The sequence below is a fragment of the Neopelma chrysocephalum genome, unplaced genomic scaffold (assembly GCF_003984885.1).
Source record: "Neopelma chrysocephalum unplaced genomic scaffold, ASM398488v2 Primary Assembly neopelma1_22, whole genome shotgun sequence".
NCBI lineage: Eukaryota > Metazoa > Chordata > Aves > Passeriformes > Pipridae > Neopelma > Neopelma chrysocephalum.
In genome coordinates, this window is record NW_020897689.1 from 10,940,181 (window position 1) to 10,962,390 (window position 22,210).

Below are 22,210 nucleotides of genomic sequence, written 5' to 3' on the forward strand. Positions count from 1 at the left end.
AAAATTTTTCCTCTCCTTTGCTTTGTGGACCAGAAAATATAACAGTAGAAACAAATATAGTTACTATAAAGCATTGCCATATACTGTCTATATGTTGGGACCTCTATGCTGAAGGCTGTCATGTCAGTAAATATACAGAGCACTTCAAATCACTGTCCTCAGAGGTTAGAAATCAGTTGACGGACTGACTAACTACTGAAGCAGTTCAGGATCGTTGATACCATTTCTTTTGTTAGCTGAGGACTGAAGTGAGTCATATTTAGTGATCACTGTTTGTCCTTCAGTAAAAAATTACATTGGGGGAAGCAAAACGTTTACCTGTGTGTACCTGAGACACCCATCTGAGTGGACTTAGGGGAATTGTCTCATCAGCCTTGGCTTGGGTGGCAGGTCTTGTGTGGCTGGGAAGTGCCATGTGGTCCACTTAAACCGACAGCTGTGACTGCACTGTGGTGCCCACCCAGCACCGTCTTGCTGGGTGCTTTTACTTCTCAGCTCCTGCCATGAGACAGCTGTGCATCACCAGGAACCAGCCCCACATATGTTAGCTATGCATACACCACACCCAACATAAAAATAGCAAAGCATAAACTCTTAGTATGCATTTCTTCCTTCAATTCACTTGCAAAGGTGTCTTTTCAATCTTTCCTTTGCAGAAACCAAGGCAATTCTCCAATAACAGAAGTGCTTTCACGTTTGAAGTTAGGAGTCATATTACCATGAGTGGGCTCAAGAAGTGTAGGGCAAGTCCTAGCAGCCCTGGAGAGGTTTTTGTGGCTGAGCTAAAGATTTAAGAGAAGACACCAACTTGTGCCCTTGGCAGCTTCTGTTGTAGTAAGCTGAGCACAGCTGTCACAACTTCTTGCTTGAGGGCAGAGGGGAAAAACTCCCCTTACACACCACACTGTGTTAATCTCCACATCATTTCAGGTTTTTGGTTTACTGAAAAAGAGTGAACAGATTCTGCAAGGGCAATTCAATGTGCTTCAGCATCTCACTGCTGTTCCTTGTGCAGATGACGCTGTAGAACCAAGAATTTGGCTGGCTGTCACCTTCTGCAGGTACATCCAGCTGACTCTGGACAAGAAGACTGGCCCAAAATAGAGATGCTTTGATAAAGATAACCACCTTTTGGCCCATACTGATCTTCAGATAATCTCAAAGCAAGTTTATGTTGCGTATGCCTTCCGGAAGCACATCAAGAGGTTTTTAAGGAAATTTAAGTGCTTGAGGCACAAGGAAAGGAAAACTGAAGCATCTTGCTCTAGGCATCATGGCAGAAACAGTTGCTGAAGGCAGGAAACTGGCTCTTGTCAGGGCAAGTGGGATTACTGTGAATATCTGAGGCTCCTGCAATATGGCCCTTCATCCAGCAATGTTGGACTGTTTGCTGCATCTGTAATGTAGTAGTTGTTCAACTAATACTCATTTGTACTATGGGTTTCTAAATGTTCAAAACTGTACTCCTTGAGCTAAAATGCTACCTCAGAGCTTTCTGTTTACAAAAACAAACAAAAAATTCACTGCTTTTCTCCTTTTTCTTTCACATTGTTCAGCAGCTCCTTGTTGCTGTGCTGAAACTGCCTTATGCATCTTCTACTTGACATCACTTTGGTGTGAATATTTTAATCTGTTACTTCCTTGCATTGTTCATTTTTACTGTTCTATTTCCCAATTGAGTACTATGAAAGAGTTTAGAAATCTACTACTAAAAAATATTTAATTATTATTTATTTTATATTTATATTGGCTCTAATTATAGTATTAATAGGACTTATTAACATCACCTCTGCTGCTTCTGTAAAAAAATAATTAAAAGCAGATGATCTAGTTCCAACCCTAACCATCTGTCTCAGTCTGAAAAGACTAGAAGGTTTGCTAAAAGAGGATGAGTTATGGGACAAAACAAAACTCCTCTCTCTCAGCAATTGTGGGTTTAAAATTTACGGGGCTTTACTCGAGGAAGTGTGGAAAACAGAAGAGGTAACAACCCTTTATTAAAAGATATATGTATGTTAGCAAAACAGTTAAAAACAGTAACAGAACACAACAAAACTATACAGTGGTCCTAGAAAAAAAAGTCTGGTAAATACTTCTCTGTCCTATTAGCGCAGTCCTAATCGTGGCCTGCAGGGGCGCTGTTGGGTCACAGAGGCGCAGAGCCTGCAGTTCGCTGTTGTGGTCGGTAGGGGGCGCTGTTGGGTCACTGAAGGTGCAGGGCCTGCAGTTTGCTGGTGTGGTCGGTAGGGGGCACTGCTGGGCTCCAGCGGCCACCACGGGGGAAAAGGGGCTTGGGGCCGGTCTCAGATCACAGAAGGAGCCGAAAGGGAGATGGGGGACCCCCACCCCTCAAATGGAGGGAAAAGAGTAGGAAGGCAGTTCGCCCCTAGGGACTCACTGTGGTTCCCAGGTGGTGGCGTCTCAAGAAGCTCCTTTTTCCTCTTAGCGAGCACAGAGAGTCTCCGATGAAACACAGCAGGTCCAGGCCGGGGCCAAGAGACAGCTCTCAGGCCAAGCTGAAGTCAGCAGTCCGGGCTGGCCAGGGCAGGCAGTCAGGCAAACAGGCTTCCAGGCCTTCTCTCCAAAATACTCTGCCCGCAGACCCTGTCTCTGTCCTCCAGAGAGGGCCCAGCAGAACTGCCCCCCTCCCATCCGAGCAGAGCCAGCCTTCCAATGGGCCATTAGACAGGAATGTAGCCAGGCTGGCTAAATCTTTTGTCAGGCTAATGGCCTTTTCCCTTCCCCCTTCCCTGTTTGGTGCTCCATTTCTCTTACAGGGAAGCAGGGAAGGAAAAATTCCTCTCTCAGATTATAACCTATAACACCATCATAGTCAAGCTGTGTTTCAGGTGTAGACTTTTATTCCAAAGTGCTTCATCTCAGTAAGCCTACTGGTCTAAAGGAGAGAACCTTGGTGTTGGTAGCTTTGTTGGGTATTACATCTAACTCACACTACAATCAGTATATTTTTAAACAGAAAAAGAAGAAAAAGGAAAGCCACCAGGATTGAAAATGTTGCAGAGAGGGTTGTACTGCAGAAAGATTTATTTGCCCATGCCAGGTAGGTATATTTTAAACAAATACCAATAAAGGATTATTACCTTATGGATTTCAGGGCAACAGACATCCTGCAACAAACATTTTGCCCCAACATCTGCAGATCACAGATGTCAGCAGATAGGAAAATTCACAAGCAGGTTCCCAGTTTATGCAAGCAGGCATGAGTTGATTCACTTGAATAAAACAATGTGTATTAACACCAACAAAAAATAAAATAACACCAAGTGCTTTTGACAGATATTTTAAGAAAGCATTTTTACTTAAATATGTAATATAAATCTTTATCCTTGCAGTCATAAACACAGATTACCATGAAGTTAAATATCAGCCTCCCAGCACAGTTATAATATATGGGCCATATTTATTCCTTGTTGAAGTATTTTACCTCACTTTAGTTACATAAATAACCTCACCAAGACCTGTTAATTTATTCATTGCCTGTTAATCCTTTTTTGTCACCTTTATTTTAAAAATATACATTTATCTTCTGCTAATGAGGAACAGGTATAGAAGTCATTCTCAGCTGGCTCAAGGAAGCATGTCAAAATGTGCATTAGGTTAGTGTACAAAGCTCAAAATAAAGTGCTCAAAGCAGTCACATTCCTGGAATCAGAGAATAGCAATTTTGTGAAGAAAAAAGGGAGGAAAAAAGCAATAAAACAGATAGGCATAAGGTAAAGCTGCCAGACAAATATAATATCAAATAGCTTAACTGTATTGTGGTCTATACTGTACTGGACTTCTAGAAGGTGATTCATATCTTTATCAGCCTGAATAGTCTTGAGATGCCCATCTCTCACTATGGGCTGTACTGAGTCACGTGAAATGGACCTGGGCCTGTAACACAGGTGCTACAACGACCTGCAAGAAGACAGCTATCAAGAGGTGTTTTGCCAAAATACCTGCCTGAGGTCATTCTTTTTACAAAATACTCTCTCTCAGCAGTTCAGAATTGTGGCTGGTCTATTAACAGAGTTGGGGTGGTAGAAAGGGCAACATTTTCTTACATGCCTACAAACATTATCTCCCATCTGTCTTCATGATACAACAAAATCATTCTGTCTATTCGTGGCACCATGATAGAAGGTGTGGCAGGGTTACAGCAGGGAAGCTCGGGGAAGACTTGTGGAATGGGCCTCATTTTCAATGTGTTGAAATTGTGACAAGCTCAATAGGTACAGTTAAACTGACTATTATTATCTTAACCACAAACAGACTTTACACTTTATTACTTTGGGAAATCTTACTGTGGCATTCTCTAAGGTCAGGCTATGAGCAAACCAAGAGGGACAAAAGTTTCTGCAGAACTCCAAATTGTCCCACACAAACAAGTACTAATACAATCAAGACGTAAATATCTCCAGTATTCCCTTAAGTCAGAAGTGATTTTGTAGAGAACTGACACAGCTTTAATCTAGCAGAGAAAAATTATTTCTCAAGCAGCTTATAAAAATGGCAAAATATAATTGCTTTAATGGATGGTGCAGCTGTCTTACAGGAGCTGTCTTCAGAGAATAAATAATTTCATGTCCACTAAAATATTTATATCCCTCCCCAAGCATTGTTTGATTTTGTGTTTCTATCAGCAGTCTGCATTTGGTGTGCTTTTGTTTTCTTCAGCGCTATAGGTACATTTTTCAGTGATAGGATAGCAGGTCAGTTGTGTATGATACTCAGGACTGGTTTGAGGAACAAGAGGAAAAGAATTTGTTCAGGAAAATCCAGATCAAAGGAGAGTCAGGATGTGCATATCAAGAGCAAGTTCAAAGATACAGATCCATCAAATCATGCATAGCTATCTTGTTTATGTGTGGCTCTGTTATACACTTCCTTCCCATCCACTACTTGCTGTTAAGTGAGACTGCAAACTTGCCATCTAGTATAAACATGTTTAAATGGAGCATTCTGACAATCTCTTTTTATCAAGATACATAGTTGAGTATGTGTAAGAACTGTGATGTCTGTATTAGAACATCATTAGGGATTAAGACAGTGTTATGTGCCTACACAATGCCTCTCACAAGAAAAGATTAAATACCACAAGAAATGCACTGCCCTGAGAAGCAGCTGCAGTCACATAATGATCAGAGAGCTCTCTTGGATCACCTTTCATTTTCTAGGCAGCCTGGCCAGGAAGGCCCTCCTCTAATTCTTTCCCAACACATTCTCTACATTATTTATCAGTTTTGTTTGTTGGTTTGGGGTTTTTTTTAAGCTTTCGCTTTTGACACTGGAAAATAAAACAGCCTGGATCCAGCCAAATGCACAGTAATATGTATGGCAGCCCATCTTAACAAGTAAGTGGCCGGCACAAATGTCAGCCCTACTGATAGCAGTGTTACATGGGTAATCTGCCCCTGAGAAACCTTGTACCAGGTTGGAACCTAAATTTATTACTATAAAAATGCAGAAGGATAAAATGGAGTATCCTGATGGAATAGACAAATGCGAAACCATTGAAAGCCTCCCACAGCCTTTATGAAGTGCGCCCCATGTCCGGCAAAGTGAGTCTGGCTGGCTTTCACATCCCTACTCTTAAATACAGTTGACCTCAGGCTTTCCATGGGTGCATCTGAAAGTCCCTTGCTGATACACAAAGCCACTTTATTTTTTAAATAATAAATAAATAAAAAACCACCAACAAAACCCCCATTTTCCCCCTTCCCTAAAAAGTAACCAAACAATATCCAGTACGTTCAAGATGGAGATTATCAAAGCAAAGGCACTTCTACATGGCTATTGTGCTGATTTTCACAGCCTATAAAATAAGTAATGAAGATATATATGATGATCACATTAAACACACTTTTTGGCTGTTGTTTTTTTCATCTACTGGTATATTTAAATGCCTCCTGATGTGTAGGGGCATGTCTGAGGTACGAGGGGATGTACCAGGGCAAAGACGCCCAGAAGAGCATGCACCGAGATTTACAACCCTATTGGATGAGGAGATCACATGGTTCAGGGATATAAAAGGAGGCGCGAGATGCAAATAAACCTCTTTGATTCCACCACCTCTGAAGAGCATAATGCATTTCTTTATTATATAAAGGCCAGCGGCCACGTGGCCGCTACACTGATGTTCAGATCCTGCAAGCAATTAGGTGTACTGTTAATTTTACTGACACGTATGGTGACGTATATTTACATGCAGGTCCTAGAGTTGGTTCCGCATGTATTTTCTGTCTTTATTCTTACCTACCCTATTTATGCTTTTGACAAAATATTGATAGAAGTGCTGCAAGCAATCTGAAGAGCTGCTGCCCTGTGAGCAGAGAATGTGACAGGGAGGGTCACACACCTGAACTGGCAGCATGGGCTCTCCAGAGGGGCTGGTTCCTTGCTTTGAGCAGATTATCAAGTAACTCATATGGTATCAGAAACAAATGGATGTAAACCCTGTGTTTCTAAAAAAATGCTGGGAAAAAAGTTATAGAGCTTGAAAACAGCTTAAATGCATGTATAAGCAAAAATACTACATGTATCCATAAAGCTGCATGAAGCAGCTGGATAAGTGTTTTCCTCTTTGTGTGCTAAAAATGTCCCACCATGGAAACTTTTAAAACTTTTCTATAAATTAATCACCATGGAAAAGTGGTCCTTAAGAGAGAACATTCTGTGAATCATAAGGTTGCTCTTTGTAGTACTACAACTAGTTCCAAAGCGTTGTTTTGAATTCCCATATTAAAAAATAAATAAATCTAGCCTTTATATGCATACCACCTAAGGAGTCTTTCTGCTGTGCCTTTTTGCAACCGGACATGCCTATCTCGTATTAGCCTTTTTAGCCACCAACGAACTTGCAACAAACGTGGGTAGAGCCCTTCCCAAATCTTTGTTCGCGAAGCCTAGCCATGATGTTGATGATGATGAAAATGTAAACATTAAAAATCTGCAACCGTTAGTAAAATAACTCTTCCTATTGCAGGCACATGCATACTTAATTTGCTTATGCTTAATGGGAAATTGGATTGATTTTGGTAAGGAAAGATGGGTTAGTAAATACACTGCAATTTGAAGGACACATGCTGCAGAATTGCAGCTGCGCTTTTCAGTGCACGATTCTTTGAACCAAAATGAAAAATTTTTCATGAAAATTACTTTCTTCTGCTTCGCATTTGGTTTCCATGTTAATTGAAAATTTAATTAAACATTTTTATTTTCAGATTTAATTTTTTATTAAAGTTGATTTAAAGAAAACCTGTTGCATAATTAAGCATCCAAAAACACCTCTGAGTTTTTAAAAACATCTTATTACACAAAACCTGACAGTGTTAAATGAAAAGTGCATTTGCGTATATTGATTACCCAACGATGTAGGTTGCTTCCAGGGCATACACAGACTCTCATCAGTGACATGCACCTTGCATCTTTTCATAGGGAAATGATGGTTGAATGCAGTGCACTGCAGGTACCTGGGATTCAGCTTGAAGTGGATATACATTCAGGTTGTGCGTTAAACTGGGAAATACTCCCAGGTATAACTGTAGGTTTTGCAGGCAGCTCGACTTACTGCTAGGTTTGTCTCACTGGTCCCTTTATTAAAGGCAGTTGGCAGAAAGCAAAAATGACACAATGTACCAGCGATCATGGAGACCAACTGTCTGGCATTTTTAATTCAAAGACTCTACCTTACATCTCTGCTTCATATATATTTAATTTACTCCTTTCTTGCAGTATCATTTTCAGCTCATGGGAAGGTATTCTGCAGTACAGACTGAAGAGAAATTTGCAAATACCATTTGACATCAGTCTAGGTGTGCAAGGTGTCCCTTTGCTGAGGGACTCTCCTCATCCCCATTGTCAGAGACAGTCTACCTGAACACAGAGTGTTGCATCTCAGGTCAACACTGTCACCTTGTTCATGTCCCTGTGGGGAAAATAAGAGGGCTCCCTGTGAGACTCTCAGTCATCTGCTGTAGTAGGATTTAGCAGTTAATGTCACATGTAATTGTTCCTGGGCTTAGTGCTTGCAGACTTAAAATTTCTTTTTCAAAATAGCATCCTAAACTGATGAACAGCTCAGCACCCAGGTCTCTATTACCTTTATCTGAAACACAGGAATAGCTAACTGTGCTGTAATGAAAAAGGAAAAAAAAGCCTGCTGCTTTTTTCTTGCTTAACCTAGCAAGAGTCTTGGAAATCAGTGGAAGTACACCAGCCTACTGTAGTAACACCAACAAGAGGAGAAGTAGACCCAGGATTCAGACATTGGAATGGGCTGCCCAAGGAGGTGGTGGATTCACTGTCCCTGGAGGTTTTTAAGATGAGACTGGATGTGGCGCTTAGTGCCGTGGTCCAGTAACCACGGCAGTGTTGGATCAAGGGTTGGATTTGATGATCTCTGAGGTCTTTTCCAACCCGGTTGATTCTATGGTTCTTTGATTTTCCTTACTATGTTCAATAAATTTGGTGTATTCCCCAGCTTTGAAATCCATGGATCCTGTCCTGCAAGACTCTGGAGAGACATGTCCTGTTTGTCCTTTATTTAGACATTGATATTAAAGGTGTACTTTCTGTGAAATAAAATATAAAATCACTGTGTGGAAGCAAACTAGGTAATAAGTCATGATGGAATAGTTTGGGGAAGCTTAACATGCTACAGACATCTCCTGGCAGCAGTATTTCACACCATAACATTTTTTTACTCCATAAATATTTTCATCTTTCTTGCTGTAACTTGCATAAATGAATAAATGCATAGAAAACACTAATGATAAGTCCTAAATTAAATACAAGCTCATCATCTTGACATTTACTACTTAAAATATGTATGAGACAATTCCTCTGATCTCTTTTTTTATACATTTACAGATGCACACTTACAAGCTACTTGTGTTTCAGGGCCAAGTACAATAATGAATACAGGCTTCCTCCTCCTAATGCCTAAAGCCTTTGTACATTCATTGAGCTTGAGGATCAGGGCCTTAAGTTGAGCTAAAGAGATCGCCTGTCAGGAATAATCTAATACTTCCAGACTTGGTCCCATTCAGCAGCAGGAATCGCTCCATGCTTTCAACCCTCATTCTCTATGTCTTGAATTATCATTACCTACCAAAAAAAAAAAAAAAGAGTTTTTATTTCCAGTTATTTTCTGAAGTTATTTATTCAAGAAGGGTCCTAGAAATGTGTTAGAAAAACTTGATGGACTTAATGACTGAATTAAAAGAACTGGGGTGAAATGCAACAGTTCAAATTTGAGATCATACATTTGAGATCATTCATTCAATATTTTCTCCCTATTACTGCAAATCCTTGGGTTGGATCAAGGAGAAAAAAAATAGCAATGTACTATTCAGCCACAGGATGACTTTGAGCTCCAGTGTGTTAGGACCATAATATTGAGTTTATAGGAGACTTTTCAAAGGAGTAACAAAGTTTACACAGTGCTTTTGGTCCATATTCGAAAGCAAAAAAACATGAACAGATGAAGAGAAGAGCTGCAAAGACATCTGATGAAATCATCTCCAGATGTCCCATCAACCAAAATTATTCTCTTACTCTATGAAATTATTTCTACAAAGATGGAAATAATTTTGTATTGAATGCATTGCAAACAATGAGAGGAACAGAGTACTATTAGAAAAGACCTGCTGATAATAAGATCTTCCTCTTTGCTGTTAAAGGAAACTATACAATAAATTAGGCAAGTTTTTTTCTGGGCTGTCTATAGAGATTCTCTTTAAATTATTGCGGGGGGGAGAGAAGAAAAGAAAAATAAATACAAATTTGAGTGAAGAGCATGTCTTAAGAAAATGAAAGTTAAAATTTCTTCTTTTCTGTTTTTTAAAGATTGAAGGATTGTCTGGTCCTTGAGAAGAAGTCATTAAGGCAGATTAATTGCATACCCTATTCAGTGGTTGTCACAGAGTTGAAAATGTGCAGGTATTTGACTGCTGTGGCAAGTACAGGTAAAGTAAAGGTCATGGTCAAGTAAAACTGTAGCTCATAAAAAGTGAAGTCCACATAGTTTGTGTGTTCTATAATTTAAAGGTTTTCTACAAACTTCAAATATTCTAAAGGAAGGTTTTAGACCTTACACTAGTGTGTGGTAAGCTCTTTATTAGTATCAGAAAATAGTTATTTTATTTACTTCTGGGTTATATGGTAAATCAATTTTACCATGTTTTGTTCATGGTAAAATATTAAGGTTTAGTATTCAGTGGTGATAATTTAGGCAATTTTATCAGAATACAACCAGTTTAAAATTGTCATTAAAGATTGTAGAAGACTGCTTTCATTGAAAATATAGTACTTCATATTTCCAGGTTTGTAGCTTGACTGAACAACAGCAAGATGAGGTTTAGTTCCAACCTTTGAGCATATTTTACAATTTCGTAGCTGTCTCCAAAGCAAGAGAGTGTGGACATCTCTTGTTTGGACTCTTTGCTGTTCATTATTTTACAAACATGAATTCACTGTGTGTGGAAAAGCATGAAAGGAAAAAAGTACTATACCTACTAATTTTTCACTGAACCTTGAAAAATAAGGGTTCTCTGCACACCCTCTTTGCATACAGACAAGACTTTGCCAAATTATCCATGTTATCATGTATAGAAAAAGTTGAAGAGGTGGAAAATACTAACTTTTTTGGAAAAAAAAGCTTTTTTCTTTCAACAATGTTGGAGTCTATGTCATCATGGCTAGGCTTCGCGAACGAAGATTTGGGAAGGGCTCTACCCACATTTCTTGCAAGCACGTTGGTGGCTAAAAAGGCCAATACGAGAAAGGCATGTTTGGTTGCAAAAGGCACAGCAGAAAGACTCCTTAGATGGTATATTCTGCAAGGCTCGATTCTTTCTGCGTTGTCTTTTCTCCTCAAGGGTGATCCTGCGTGCTTTCTCAAAAGCATCAGCAGCGTTATAGATGGTCTGTCTCCAGGCCTCCCGATTGGAGACCAGAGGAGACCAGTTATGGTGATCAATATGCCCGAGGATGAGTTGTTGCTTCAGGGAGTCCTTGTATCTTTTCTTCGGGGCTCCTCTCTTGCGGCAGCTGGTGGCAAGTTCACCATAAAGCAGGATCTTAGGGAGGCGGTGGTCCTTCATCCTGGAGACGTGCCCTGCCCATCGCAGCTGCATTCTCAGTAGCATGAGTCTATGTAGTGAATGCACAATGCTTCAAGACTTAAAGAGTTGCAGAATTTTGTTCTTCTGTGAAAGCTGTATTTAGTGCTTTCCATCTATGATCCCTGCCTTGCTCCCATTACCAAAGACATCAGCAAGCTTAAAAGTCATGAGTTTATTTATTCTCTCAATATCCCCACAAGTTTAAAGAATTATGTCATCCCTGGTTATAGGGGCAGGGAGCTGAACCATGTATACACCATCAGCTAAACATAGCTCTAAGGCCCAGCTGGTCCATCATGCTTTACAGGCAGGTATGCACTCAGTCTCAGTCAGGCTGAATGCCAGGCTTTGGTAACTACCCATGCTTTAAGCACACCTAGGAGGACAGAGCCCAGACTCTTTCTCAGGCCATTGAAACAGATGGGAAAGAGAGGGACCAGACAAACCAATCCGCCAGCAAATATCTCTAACCAAATACACAGTGTGTGGTTTTCATACATTAACGGCAGCCAACAATGTGGATACAAAGCATATGGATCTCAGTATAGGAAACCTTCCGCCAAGCCTGCACTTAATCTCATTGGTAGGTGCTCTGTGATTGTTTGTTCAAGGTCTTAAAGGAAGCTGGAGTACAAGAAGTCTAATGTAGGCCTCTAACACTGAAACATTCCCCCCCTCAGTTTTCTGCTCTTGATATCTAAATTCTGTAACAAACCTCTTTCAAACATTGTATTCCTTCTTTGATTTCACTGAAGTCAAGAGCAGATCTGCTGCACAGAGTCCTGAGATACTTAATTTGGAAATAGTTGCTGCAGTTGTCTGAAAACATACATGCAGCTTAGAATGAACTGAAGTAGCTTTAAAGTTCAGAAAAGCGTATGAGCTTCTGTGTGGACTTTCAGCATGGTGGGAGCTGTAGGCACGTGCAGCTCATGACCTAGACTAGACGTGGCCTAGCAGGCATGCGGACTAGACCCTGGCCTGAGGTTAAGATAAGTGATTTGGACGTGGATAAACTATGGGATATGACATGAGAAATTAGTGGATATGACAATGTGAGAAGCTGAAAAAAATTCAGAGAGCACTGTGAAGGACAACTGGATCTTGCAGGAGGTAAAGGAGGGGATATTTGAGAAATGGTTGCATTCCACAGGCAGTTGAAAAGGGAATACTGGGGACATTTTGTGGGCAACAATATCTAGGCAATCCTGTCAGTAATACCATATGAACCCAAAATTACCTTGAAATACCCATTTTGGGTACAGATGTAACAAATGATGCCTTAAGCCTCTAATTTTTTTTTATTTTTCTAATTTTGTAAACCTTATAAATTTTATAGGTAATAGAAGTAGATTTTAGAAATAAACCCCTTTCTCCCTCCTCCCCGTAGTATCCCTTAGTTTATACATTCCTTAATCCTTTCACCCCATTTCATACCCCCATATCAACCCTATTCCCATATCTAGTAGAAAATGTTTAGTCTCTTAGTCAAGGCAAGCCCGTCTTGTTTGGAGAACGCTTGTATCTTGGCCTAAACCGCAGGACAGAGTCAAAGAACTGGGTCACCCTGCTCTCTGTACCCTGAAGATGATGAAGAATGATGAAGAGGGGGTCCCAAAAAGCACCCCAGACCCAATTCCGAGAGGTGGGCCAGGGGGTGGACCAGGCCAAAAGTTAGAGGATGGACACACTTGGGATTGGGCAGATATTGCTATAAATGTAACATCTTGGGCACAGCCCGGGGCACATGCCGTGTAACATCTATTTGCCTTGGCATAATTAAACCCTTTCTTATCTCACCCCAGCTAAACGGCTCCTAGATTTTTTTCTAGCACCAGCAGAACAGGCATCACAAAGCTGGGACCAATTGAGGAAAAGTAATTAGGGCTGAGTTGTTTATTCGAGAGATGGGGAGAGAAAGCAAGGTACAAGTGTGGGGAACAAGGAAAGGGGTAAAATATTTGGAGCAGATGTAATCAGGTCTGTTCAGGGGCACTGGCTGAGGAGTGATTATTTGCTACTGCCTAATCAGGACATTAAACCAAGCTTGTCTGGCCACACCACACAAGTTGAACATGCCTCTGCAGTCGAGACGAAGAGGGAGGATGGAGGGAAGCTTTATTGTTTTAGTGGAGGAGCACTCAGATGGACAGATGAGCATCCTGGTACTGCCAGGCCCATGCCAGGCCCATGCCAGGCCTGACAGCATCACCGTCTACTCATTTCTTCCTTACAAAGCACAGACCAACTCACTGGAGAAATATGTGAGCCATGGGAATAAAGAAGTAGATGGGGCTTATAGTAGAAGCTCTTTTAAATAACTTGTTAGCAGAATGATGATGATCCTTTCTGTAAAAGTAGCAATGCTTCATATAGTATGCCATTGGAAGGATTACGTCCAAGCTAAACGATCATCAGCTGCTTCATGCAAACGTTATTACAATACATTTCTTAGGAAGGGAATTTGCACAAGTATACATGATGCTTCATTTAAGCAGATTACTGCAGCCTACCCCTGGGTATTGAGTTAGCTCAATATCTCCTCGTCATCCACTTTCTTAATGTGGTCTCTTTGTTTGTCTTAGGTGTGTATTGGTCTTGCTATTTCTTTTTTTTTTTTGCCCCGAATCACTGCCTCCTTACTCTCTTTTATTTGCACACAACTGGATGACACTTGGTCAAGCCATGACAGTATTCGTTACTATACACAGTTGGGATTTATTTTCTGAGACAGAGGCATGCACTGAAGCAACTGATTCCCACTTGCTGTGTTTAAGCTAGATGGCCCTACGTCCGGTGCTTCTGAGACACTGGAGGCCAACTTTGCTTGGAAAAGCATCTTTCCTTAGTTGGAATGAAAACTGGAATATTTGCAGACATTCACCTTTCCATACCATCTGTTTCTGGTATGAAGCTGTTTAAAGGAAGAGTGCTAGTAATACAGCATTGCTTTAGTCCATAAGGTTTCCTGCTTGGGTAAAGAAACTCTTTTTGCACCTGAAAAAAATCCATGAAAATCAGATATCCCATGCCTGGGAATTAGCAGGCAACTTGCATAGAAGTTCAGCTTTCCAAGAAGTCATCTGTGCTGTACTGATAAATATAATGCAATAACATATTTTGCCTCCTCAGCATTTCTGCCTACATTACCCAAGCATGTCTTTTTCATTAAAAATTATAGATTATCTAGCTCTTCCTTATACTAGGAATGGCATCAGTTTTCCAGCCTTAATAACTAAAAGGCAGAAAATATAAGCATTGCTATCTAGACAATACAAATGGTGTTTTCTTCTGTTTGGATCAGCATCTGCTGTAATACAGAAAACCATAATGAAGGGCTCAGGAAGTTTTGTAAAATTCTCTTTCCAGATGTCCCCATCAGGTCTTGGGAAGAAGCCCAGCCATATTTAAGTAACTTTATTTTGTAACAGGACTGCGTCCCTGTTAAAACTCTTCATCCCAGTAATGAAGAGAGGAAAAAACATTAATATTTTAATATTTTTTAACCTTTTGACCATCAGAATTTAGTGGAGAAAAAGTAATGAAGCTATTGATCTTTCATCACAAGTGTTATCTTATGGCATATTGGGAGTTGACAAGAGGCTCTCATACTGTAGCTCTTTTCAGATGTGTTGTTCAGCCTTACTGAACCACTTAAGTGCAACAACTAAGGCATCTTGTTCTTGAGAACTATAATCCCTCCTCTACCATTAGGAATGAATGCCTGTAAGTGGGGATTTATTTTCTTTGCTATTTTTTCTATAGGTATTTGATTTATAGCATATCATTCCTTAAACTGTGTTTAAAATACTTGTAAAGCCTTTGTAAACATACTTTTATTGAATTCCATGGGAGAGCAAAGACCTGATTAAGGTTCACATTAGTCAGGAAAATAAAACAATAAGAAGGATTTTCCTCAAGGAAATGAGGAATTTACATAAATGCAGTTCATGCCATGTGACTTAGCAGGGAGGTTTCATGAGAGAGAGCTACTAATTCCATCAGTAAAGAAGTTATAGATGTGCTGCAGAATGATTTCATTGAATCCATCTGGTCTGTTCATAGATGAGTAAAACTATGAAGTAAATGGAAAAGAAGTAAATGAAAAAGCCAAAGATATAAACCAATAGGTTTTAGTCCCCATTGGCGTCAGGGAGTATCACCCTTCCTAGAGCCATGTAGCATATTCTGTGTTTCAAAAGCAGATGTGTAATTTTTCATGCTGTTCCTGAAAATATAACAGGGTAATGAAGGAAAAAAAAAAGACATTGCATGTCAGTGCTGGTCAACAGCTGGTCACCCATTTTGCTCAGACATAAGGCTGTCCCTGGGGACTTCAGCTGTCTGGCTTCTACTCTTTGCTCACTACTCTCATTCAGCCAGTTCATTTACTAAAGCTTGTGTTTTGCTCTTGGCAAAAGCTTTCAACTGTGTTTACACAAAATTCTAAAGATCTCATTTAATCCTAGCTTTAAATTCTATTAGTCTAGTTGCTAGGGATAAATTGAAAGTTTGTCATGGTGGACGTAAATTTCTATATTAATTTCTACAAAATATATCCCATCCTGCTGTTTGTTTAGAAATTTTAAAAAATAGCCTTCAAAAAAAAGATTTAGAGACATTATGGTTAGAAAAATAACCTCAGCTGCATAAATCAGCAGATTGCTGACATATGTCTGCAGGCAACACAACTTTCCCTAGATGTATATATGCTTACTTGCTTCTTTTTCTTCAACATCTCAACATGAAGGATGGCAGGGGACCTCACCAGGGGGTAGTCCTTAGTGTTTGGGGTACAGCTGCTGGGTATCAACCACATTAGTCCATGATCTGGTAGATTTTGTTGTTGGCTTTTAAATAGTGGGTAGGTTCTTGCATTTCTACCCTAAGTTCAATGGGTATTACACAGAGTTTAAGGTAATAATTTGATTTCTTTAACGTAAAATGTAACTAGGAAAGCTGTAAAGCTAAAAAATTAACTTAGGACTATGTTCTTTGATTGGTAGATATCAGTAGTAAAGTCAGATTTGGTATCTGCTTTCTTGAAGAATGTATAATGCTTATCCACTGGCTAGCCAGGCTACAGAAGTGGGTGTTAGCAGAGAGTTCTCAGGAATTCAGTTTATTCCTGCAACTTGCATGCACAAAAACTGGAAGTGCCTTGTAATGGCTTAACCATCTTTTAATAAAATACTAACATTACCAGGTATGCTAAACTGCTTGCTTGAGCTCTCTAGCAGCAGACCCAGACACATCTTGTGGCATTTCCCAACAATGTGTCAAGTGATCAGTGTGTCAGAGCACCAGTATTTTCCTCTTTTTTCAGGCAGGTTTTTCATCACATTGGAAATGATAGAGTTGCTGAGCTAATCCAAGACAGTTTAGAGTGATGTGTATTAATTCGAGACCATACCTAAGTCATATCCATTCCTTTGAAATTCCATTACAGCTACATACCACATGCTTAGCTACTTATTTCATTAAAATATGTTTTTTATATGTTGATTGTACCAATCCTTCCATAAATGTCCAATGAATCTTTATTAGTTACTTCGACTTCACATGTCCTGGGCAATCATTACTTCTTTTTACTCATTTCCTTCTTAACAGTAATTTAATACTCTGAAAGAAGTGAGTAATGGGAAAGAAAATTACTATTGTATGTATGATAAATTAAAAGCATCTATTTTCCTTGGAAAGATGTAGCAGTTGTAGTACTCTAAGAGGCTTATTCCTTTCTGTGTAAGTTCCTATACAGGAGGTTAAACCTGTCTTGGAAGCATAGCAATTTCCCCTAAATTTTTATAGCTGCCAAATTACAACAAGAGTGCTTTCAGAAATCTTTCTTAGGCATAAACAATTTGTCGAGTAAGGTCAACAGCAGCCAAGAGGAATGGACTGAGGTCCACATCCCTGGCTACATCAGTGTTATTGCAACAATAACCTGGAGTCTAACTGGACAAAAAACTTTAAGGCCATGAAGGAGTTGGGAGGCTTGAGACCTGACTGCAGGGAAAACTCAGGAGGGGTGAGAACCGAAACTGGAGAGCTGAGACAGAAAGAAGGATCAGAGGCTAACAAAGGGGAGCAAATGCTGACTGTAGAGAAAAGACTAAAGAAGAATAGGGGTAAGGGGAAATGATTCCCAGATAGTGCAGAAACTGCAGTACACCAAAGGCAAGACCTGGCACCTGCTTGCTGAGAACAGAAGCAGCTTGGGACCCTCCCTAAAACAGTGAGGCCAGCAGCAGAACACTCACCAGTGGTCTTTCTAGTTAGCCAAATATCTTCTCATCACTCAGAAGCTTCAGTGAAATAGGACAGCTCACAGTATGTTTATGGGACCAACATCTCAATGTCAAGGGAAACTCTATAGTGTAAAATTCCCAGATAATGCAGAAATTGTACATAATTTATTTAAAAGGTATTCTGGCTAGTGGATAGAACTGTAGAAATAAAGATATGCATGACCTCCAAGGTCTCTTGAAAGAGGATTATCAAAAGTACAAATTAAAAACCTCAAAATGTAGGAAAGTTCCAGAATTAACATTGGCCATGTCAGCCTTCTTGCGTATGGCTGACATCTTAGTTACAGGATCAACTGCTATATTTTCTGTGGTCTCCAGCATCCCATAGTTCATTACATAGATGGTGGTCATTGAATGGTCATTCAGTTTCCTGTTTCCTCTTTGCCAAAGATCACATACTGGTTTGGATGGGAAGGGACGTTAAAGGTCATCTATTTCCAGCCCGCCTGCCATGGGCAGGAACACCTTCCTCTCAAACAGGTTGCTCAGAACCTCATCCAACCTGGCCTCAAACACTTCCAGGGTTGGGGCATCCACAACTTCTCTGGGCAACCAGTTCTAGTGCTCCTCACAGTAAAGAATTTCTTCCTAATATCTCATCTAAAGCTACCTTATTTCAGTTTCTGCTAAAGAAATTGAACAAAACCAGCTGCTATTACCTAGAATCTTCTGAGCATGTATGTGCAGCAATTTACTTCACGAAATTTGTGCAAGCTTTAATGGATAAAGCAAAAGACATGCCCCAATATGAAGATCACCTCTTTTCTAAAATTGTCCCCTCTTTAATGCATGAGAACACTGGACTTTTCAAAGCCCATTAAAGATTTAAACATGAAAAGGCAATGTATCTTACCTAATCTCTTCCTCAGAAACAGATTGTTTTGAAAAAAAAATAGTAGTTTTGATCTGAGGCAGATACTCAGCATGGAAGATGTCAGCTTGAATGGTTTAACTTAGAAGGAATGAACAAAGCATTTACATAGAAATGGAAGGTCAAAATGACACTGATCTATAAAGAGCAAATAATTTCTATGGAAGTGCATAATCCTAGGTGCCAAGTTTAGAAGCAGAGTTCCAGTTCACCTGACATTTTGCAGATGCCGAAAAAGAGCACAATTATTGTAGCTGTCTGAACCTATTTATTGTCACATTGTGCTGCTGCAAAGACCCTTAAAGTATCAATTCAATGTTCTGTTATTGGCAGTGATAAAGTCATACGAGTTGTTCCTGAGACCAAGAGGGAAGCGCAGATCCTGAGGGCTGCATTCAACAGACTTGAGGTGAGTTTGATTCTTTTCGTCTTCTTTTTCTGATCTTCTTGAAGACTGTAGTCTTCAACTGACTTGCCTTTCACTTGGCACTTCAAGTTATTTTTAATCTGGAAAGCAGCCTTTGCCCATTAAATTCCTTATTTCCCAATAAAATAGCATAAGAATCACATTCATCATGTATGACAATTTTAACAAGACTTACTGGCTTAAAGTAATATAGGAGCCACACTCACAAATTTGCTTTCTTCTCTCTTCCATTTCTAGCATACATAGTTGCATGCTTCATTATCTGACTGATGGTGTCATTTAAAACACTGAGTTAATTCCAGTTGTGAACACGCACAGGAATATGGAAGAGGAAGTGGCTTCAGTTTGGGAATCTCTCTGGCAGAATAATTTTCTAGAGGCAGTTGAGAGAGCGTTAGCAAACCAAAATCTTTCTTCCCTGGCCTTTTCCTGCAGATGAAAATGTAAAGCAATGGTCCCACTGTAGCAGTGCAGCACAGGAGCACTCTGCAGCATGCTGCTTTGCTGGCACAGCTAGGGAAGGCAGAGGCAGTCTTTCCACAGCAGCATGGCCCACTGTCTTAGACAATGGGGGAGCACCTGTAAGCCAGGTCTATGGCCCCTACGGCAATGTGCAAAGGACTGTGCCACACACACGTGCTGCCCCCAGACACTGGGGAAAAGGGATGAGCCCTATTAAGAGTTGCCAAAACACAGCCTAACCAGCGCAGAACAAGGGAAGTAACAACTGGATCACTATGTTGAGTTTGTTCTGGGATTTGAATGTGTGTCCCAGGCTCTGTCTCTTCCCCTGTATTAGCTCGTGTTTGCTTGACCCCAGCAGGCAACAGTTGGCTTCTCCCTGTGCCTGTGAAGGTAAAGGAGTTTGAAGGACAACCTTATAGGCACTACAGGCACAAGCTAAAGTCATTTGGTACAGAAACTCAAGCCTTCCTTGTGTCTGGCTGGCATAGACAAAGGAACTTGGTAACTTTATCAGTCCTATGACATACAGTTTTGGGCCACAGCAGAACACCAGTTGTACCAAAGTGTTTGGAGCATGTGCAAAACCTTTGGGCTGCTTACTGCCTTCAATTCCAGCAAACTGTTAGGCAGTTTGTGGTGTATCTCTGTCTCTGCTGCTGAAATGTCACATAAGTGACTGTGTTCTCAATGAGGAAAAAAGGAAGGTGCATATAATTTCCTAGTCCAATAGTTACCATCTGGGATACACGTCCATCAAATCTCTGTCCACATACCAAATAAACCAAAATGAAGATGTTATAAGAGCTCTTACGCCCTCCTGAAAAGCATTCCATCTTTCAGTTATGACAAAGCTTTCTTGCTACCATTTTTTTAAGAAAGAGGATAGAGCTACCTTAGGTATCTCAACCCAGGAGAAAGCTTACTGCTGTGATTACTCCTGCAGTCAAGACATTGACACCTTACTGGTTTTAAGTAGAAAAACTGAGGCTGTCTTCTTCACATCTGCATTTCTTAACGCTGTGTTCAGTTCGTTCCCCACTCAAGATGCTATCTTTTGTAAATCCCATTCTCAAGACCCCCAAACTGTGCACATGTTGCATGAAAACTTTCAATGTTCAGCAGAGGTAGTGTCATGATACCTTGCATTACTGCACTTGGCACTGTAATGTCCAACTCTTCTAAAGAATATTGTCTTATCTTTGCTTCTACACTGCTTATTAAGGGCCTGACCCTCACCTATGAATATTACTGTAACACCCCAAAAAGGATAATTGTTTTACTCCCAATTAGGAAAAAAAAAATCTAACCATAAACCAGATAAATACATGTGGAAGCTGTTTTTTGCATTAATTTCTTCCCCCTGGATGCTGGAACATAAAGAGGGAGCACATGTGTTTGTTCCTTTCTCCTCATATTGCAAACCTTGCGAAGCAAAAGGGTTACTCACCTTCCTGCAACTGTTTCTCATTACAGAGCTCCCTTAGGCTCCCAGAATTCCATCAAAATGGGAGCAGTAGAAACTTGAATAAATAATTGCATGCTATAACTGAGAGCAGGATAATAAAATTTTGGCAAACTGCATTGGAATCTGACTAGTTAATTAGAAAGTGATTGATTCTGTTAAGGCACTAAGATGAGGAGGTTGAAGGGAAGACTCAATAAAAGAGAGAACACAGTGATACCTGGTTTCATGAACATAGGCTGGGTTTGGCTGCATGTCAGGTCTTAGGGCTCTTCCATCTGCAGCTGCTTCACTGCCCATCTGCATGCGGTCGGACAGAAAGAGACACCTGAGTGGCTAACAAGTAATGAATATGTTTAACATTACTTATCATTTTCTCCTCCACACAAAATCTCAGGTTATTCCCTCATGAAGAAGTGGATAAACAATGAAAATCCTCAGAGGTGCCAAGTCCCTACAATACTGGCAAAAGTCAGTAGTGGCTGCAAGTCATCAGCTCCTCGGAAGAACCATGTGTTTAGAGTTTTGCAATTTTTAAGTCTCCATGTCAAGTCTCCTCTGTCCTTCTCCTGTCCCTAGACTTCCAGAGTTGAAAATTCAAAAGAGTGGACTATGAGTCTTTAAGCACCATGCTGAATATGTGCTCAGGAGAAAATAGAAGACAGTGCACCAAAAAAAACCCCAATAGTGCAAAATAAGCTACAAACAAAACTCAGATAGAGTCCTGATGCTGTCTTAGCACTGTATGCCTGACAGACAATATGAACATAAATGTCAGCAGAGATATACAAATTGCTATAAATACAAGGACTGCACTTTGGATTTTTCATTTTTGAGTCAGAAAATCAGAATTGGTTTAAAGCACATCTCCTTTGAATCTATTCTGGTTTGAGCAGTAAATTAATATCAACCTGTTATATTACTCACATGTTCTGCTCCTCAAGGGAAAAATAAGGATGGAACCAGGATCCTTTCAAGACATGGGATCCTTCTGTTGTGTTACTCAGTGTTGAGTAAAATTCAGTTTTCAACCTGAGTTGTGATATGGCCTGATAGTATTCTCCATTGTCAGTATTATAAGAGCAAGAAAACTCAGTGAAAATAAAAGTTACATTACTTTTGTTCATGAAATGAGAAGGATACCTGCACTTGGGTTTCAATTCAGGCCTGTTTCTCTACTCAGGCAAGTTTGTCTATTAGACATGAGGTGTATTTCAAAGGTACCAAAAGACTTCACTAGAGAGTGAAGTCAGGATTAGTCCTCATTAGCCAACCCAAAAAAACATAGGAACTTCTGTGCAAAATTGGGGAGCCCAGTTTACCCCATAAATATTTTGAATAAATTCCCAGGATGGTGCAAACACTGAGTAGATTCTGCACAAATGGATTGTATTCTTGTTGCAGGATTTCCTTGCATACAAGAGACCATCTGTTCTGATAAGGGAAAGGGCTTCCCAGGTTTCCTCCTCACTGTGTCTAATGGAGGGAACTTTCCTATAGACTCATGGTGTTCTGTGTTCATTTCAGTCGTTTCCTTCTGCCTTTAAA

The 22,210-nt window shown here is 40.1% G+C and overlaps 1 protein-coding gene across 1 annotated transcript in view; it reads left to right on the forward strand.

Moving 5' to 3' along the window:
- Nucleotides 1-22,210, forward strand: part of CPA6 (carboxypeptidase A6) — an 83,221-nt gene that overhangs the window by 19,610 nt on the left and 41,401 nt on the right. Inside the window, exon 2 of the mRNA XM_027674932.1 lies at nt 18,642-18,717. Coding sequence (XP_027530733.1) covers nt 18,642-18,717 — 76 coding nt within the window. The remainder of the gene's footprint in view (nt 1-18,641; nt 18,718-22,210) is intronic.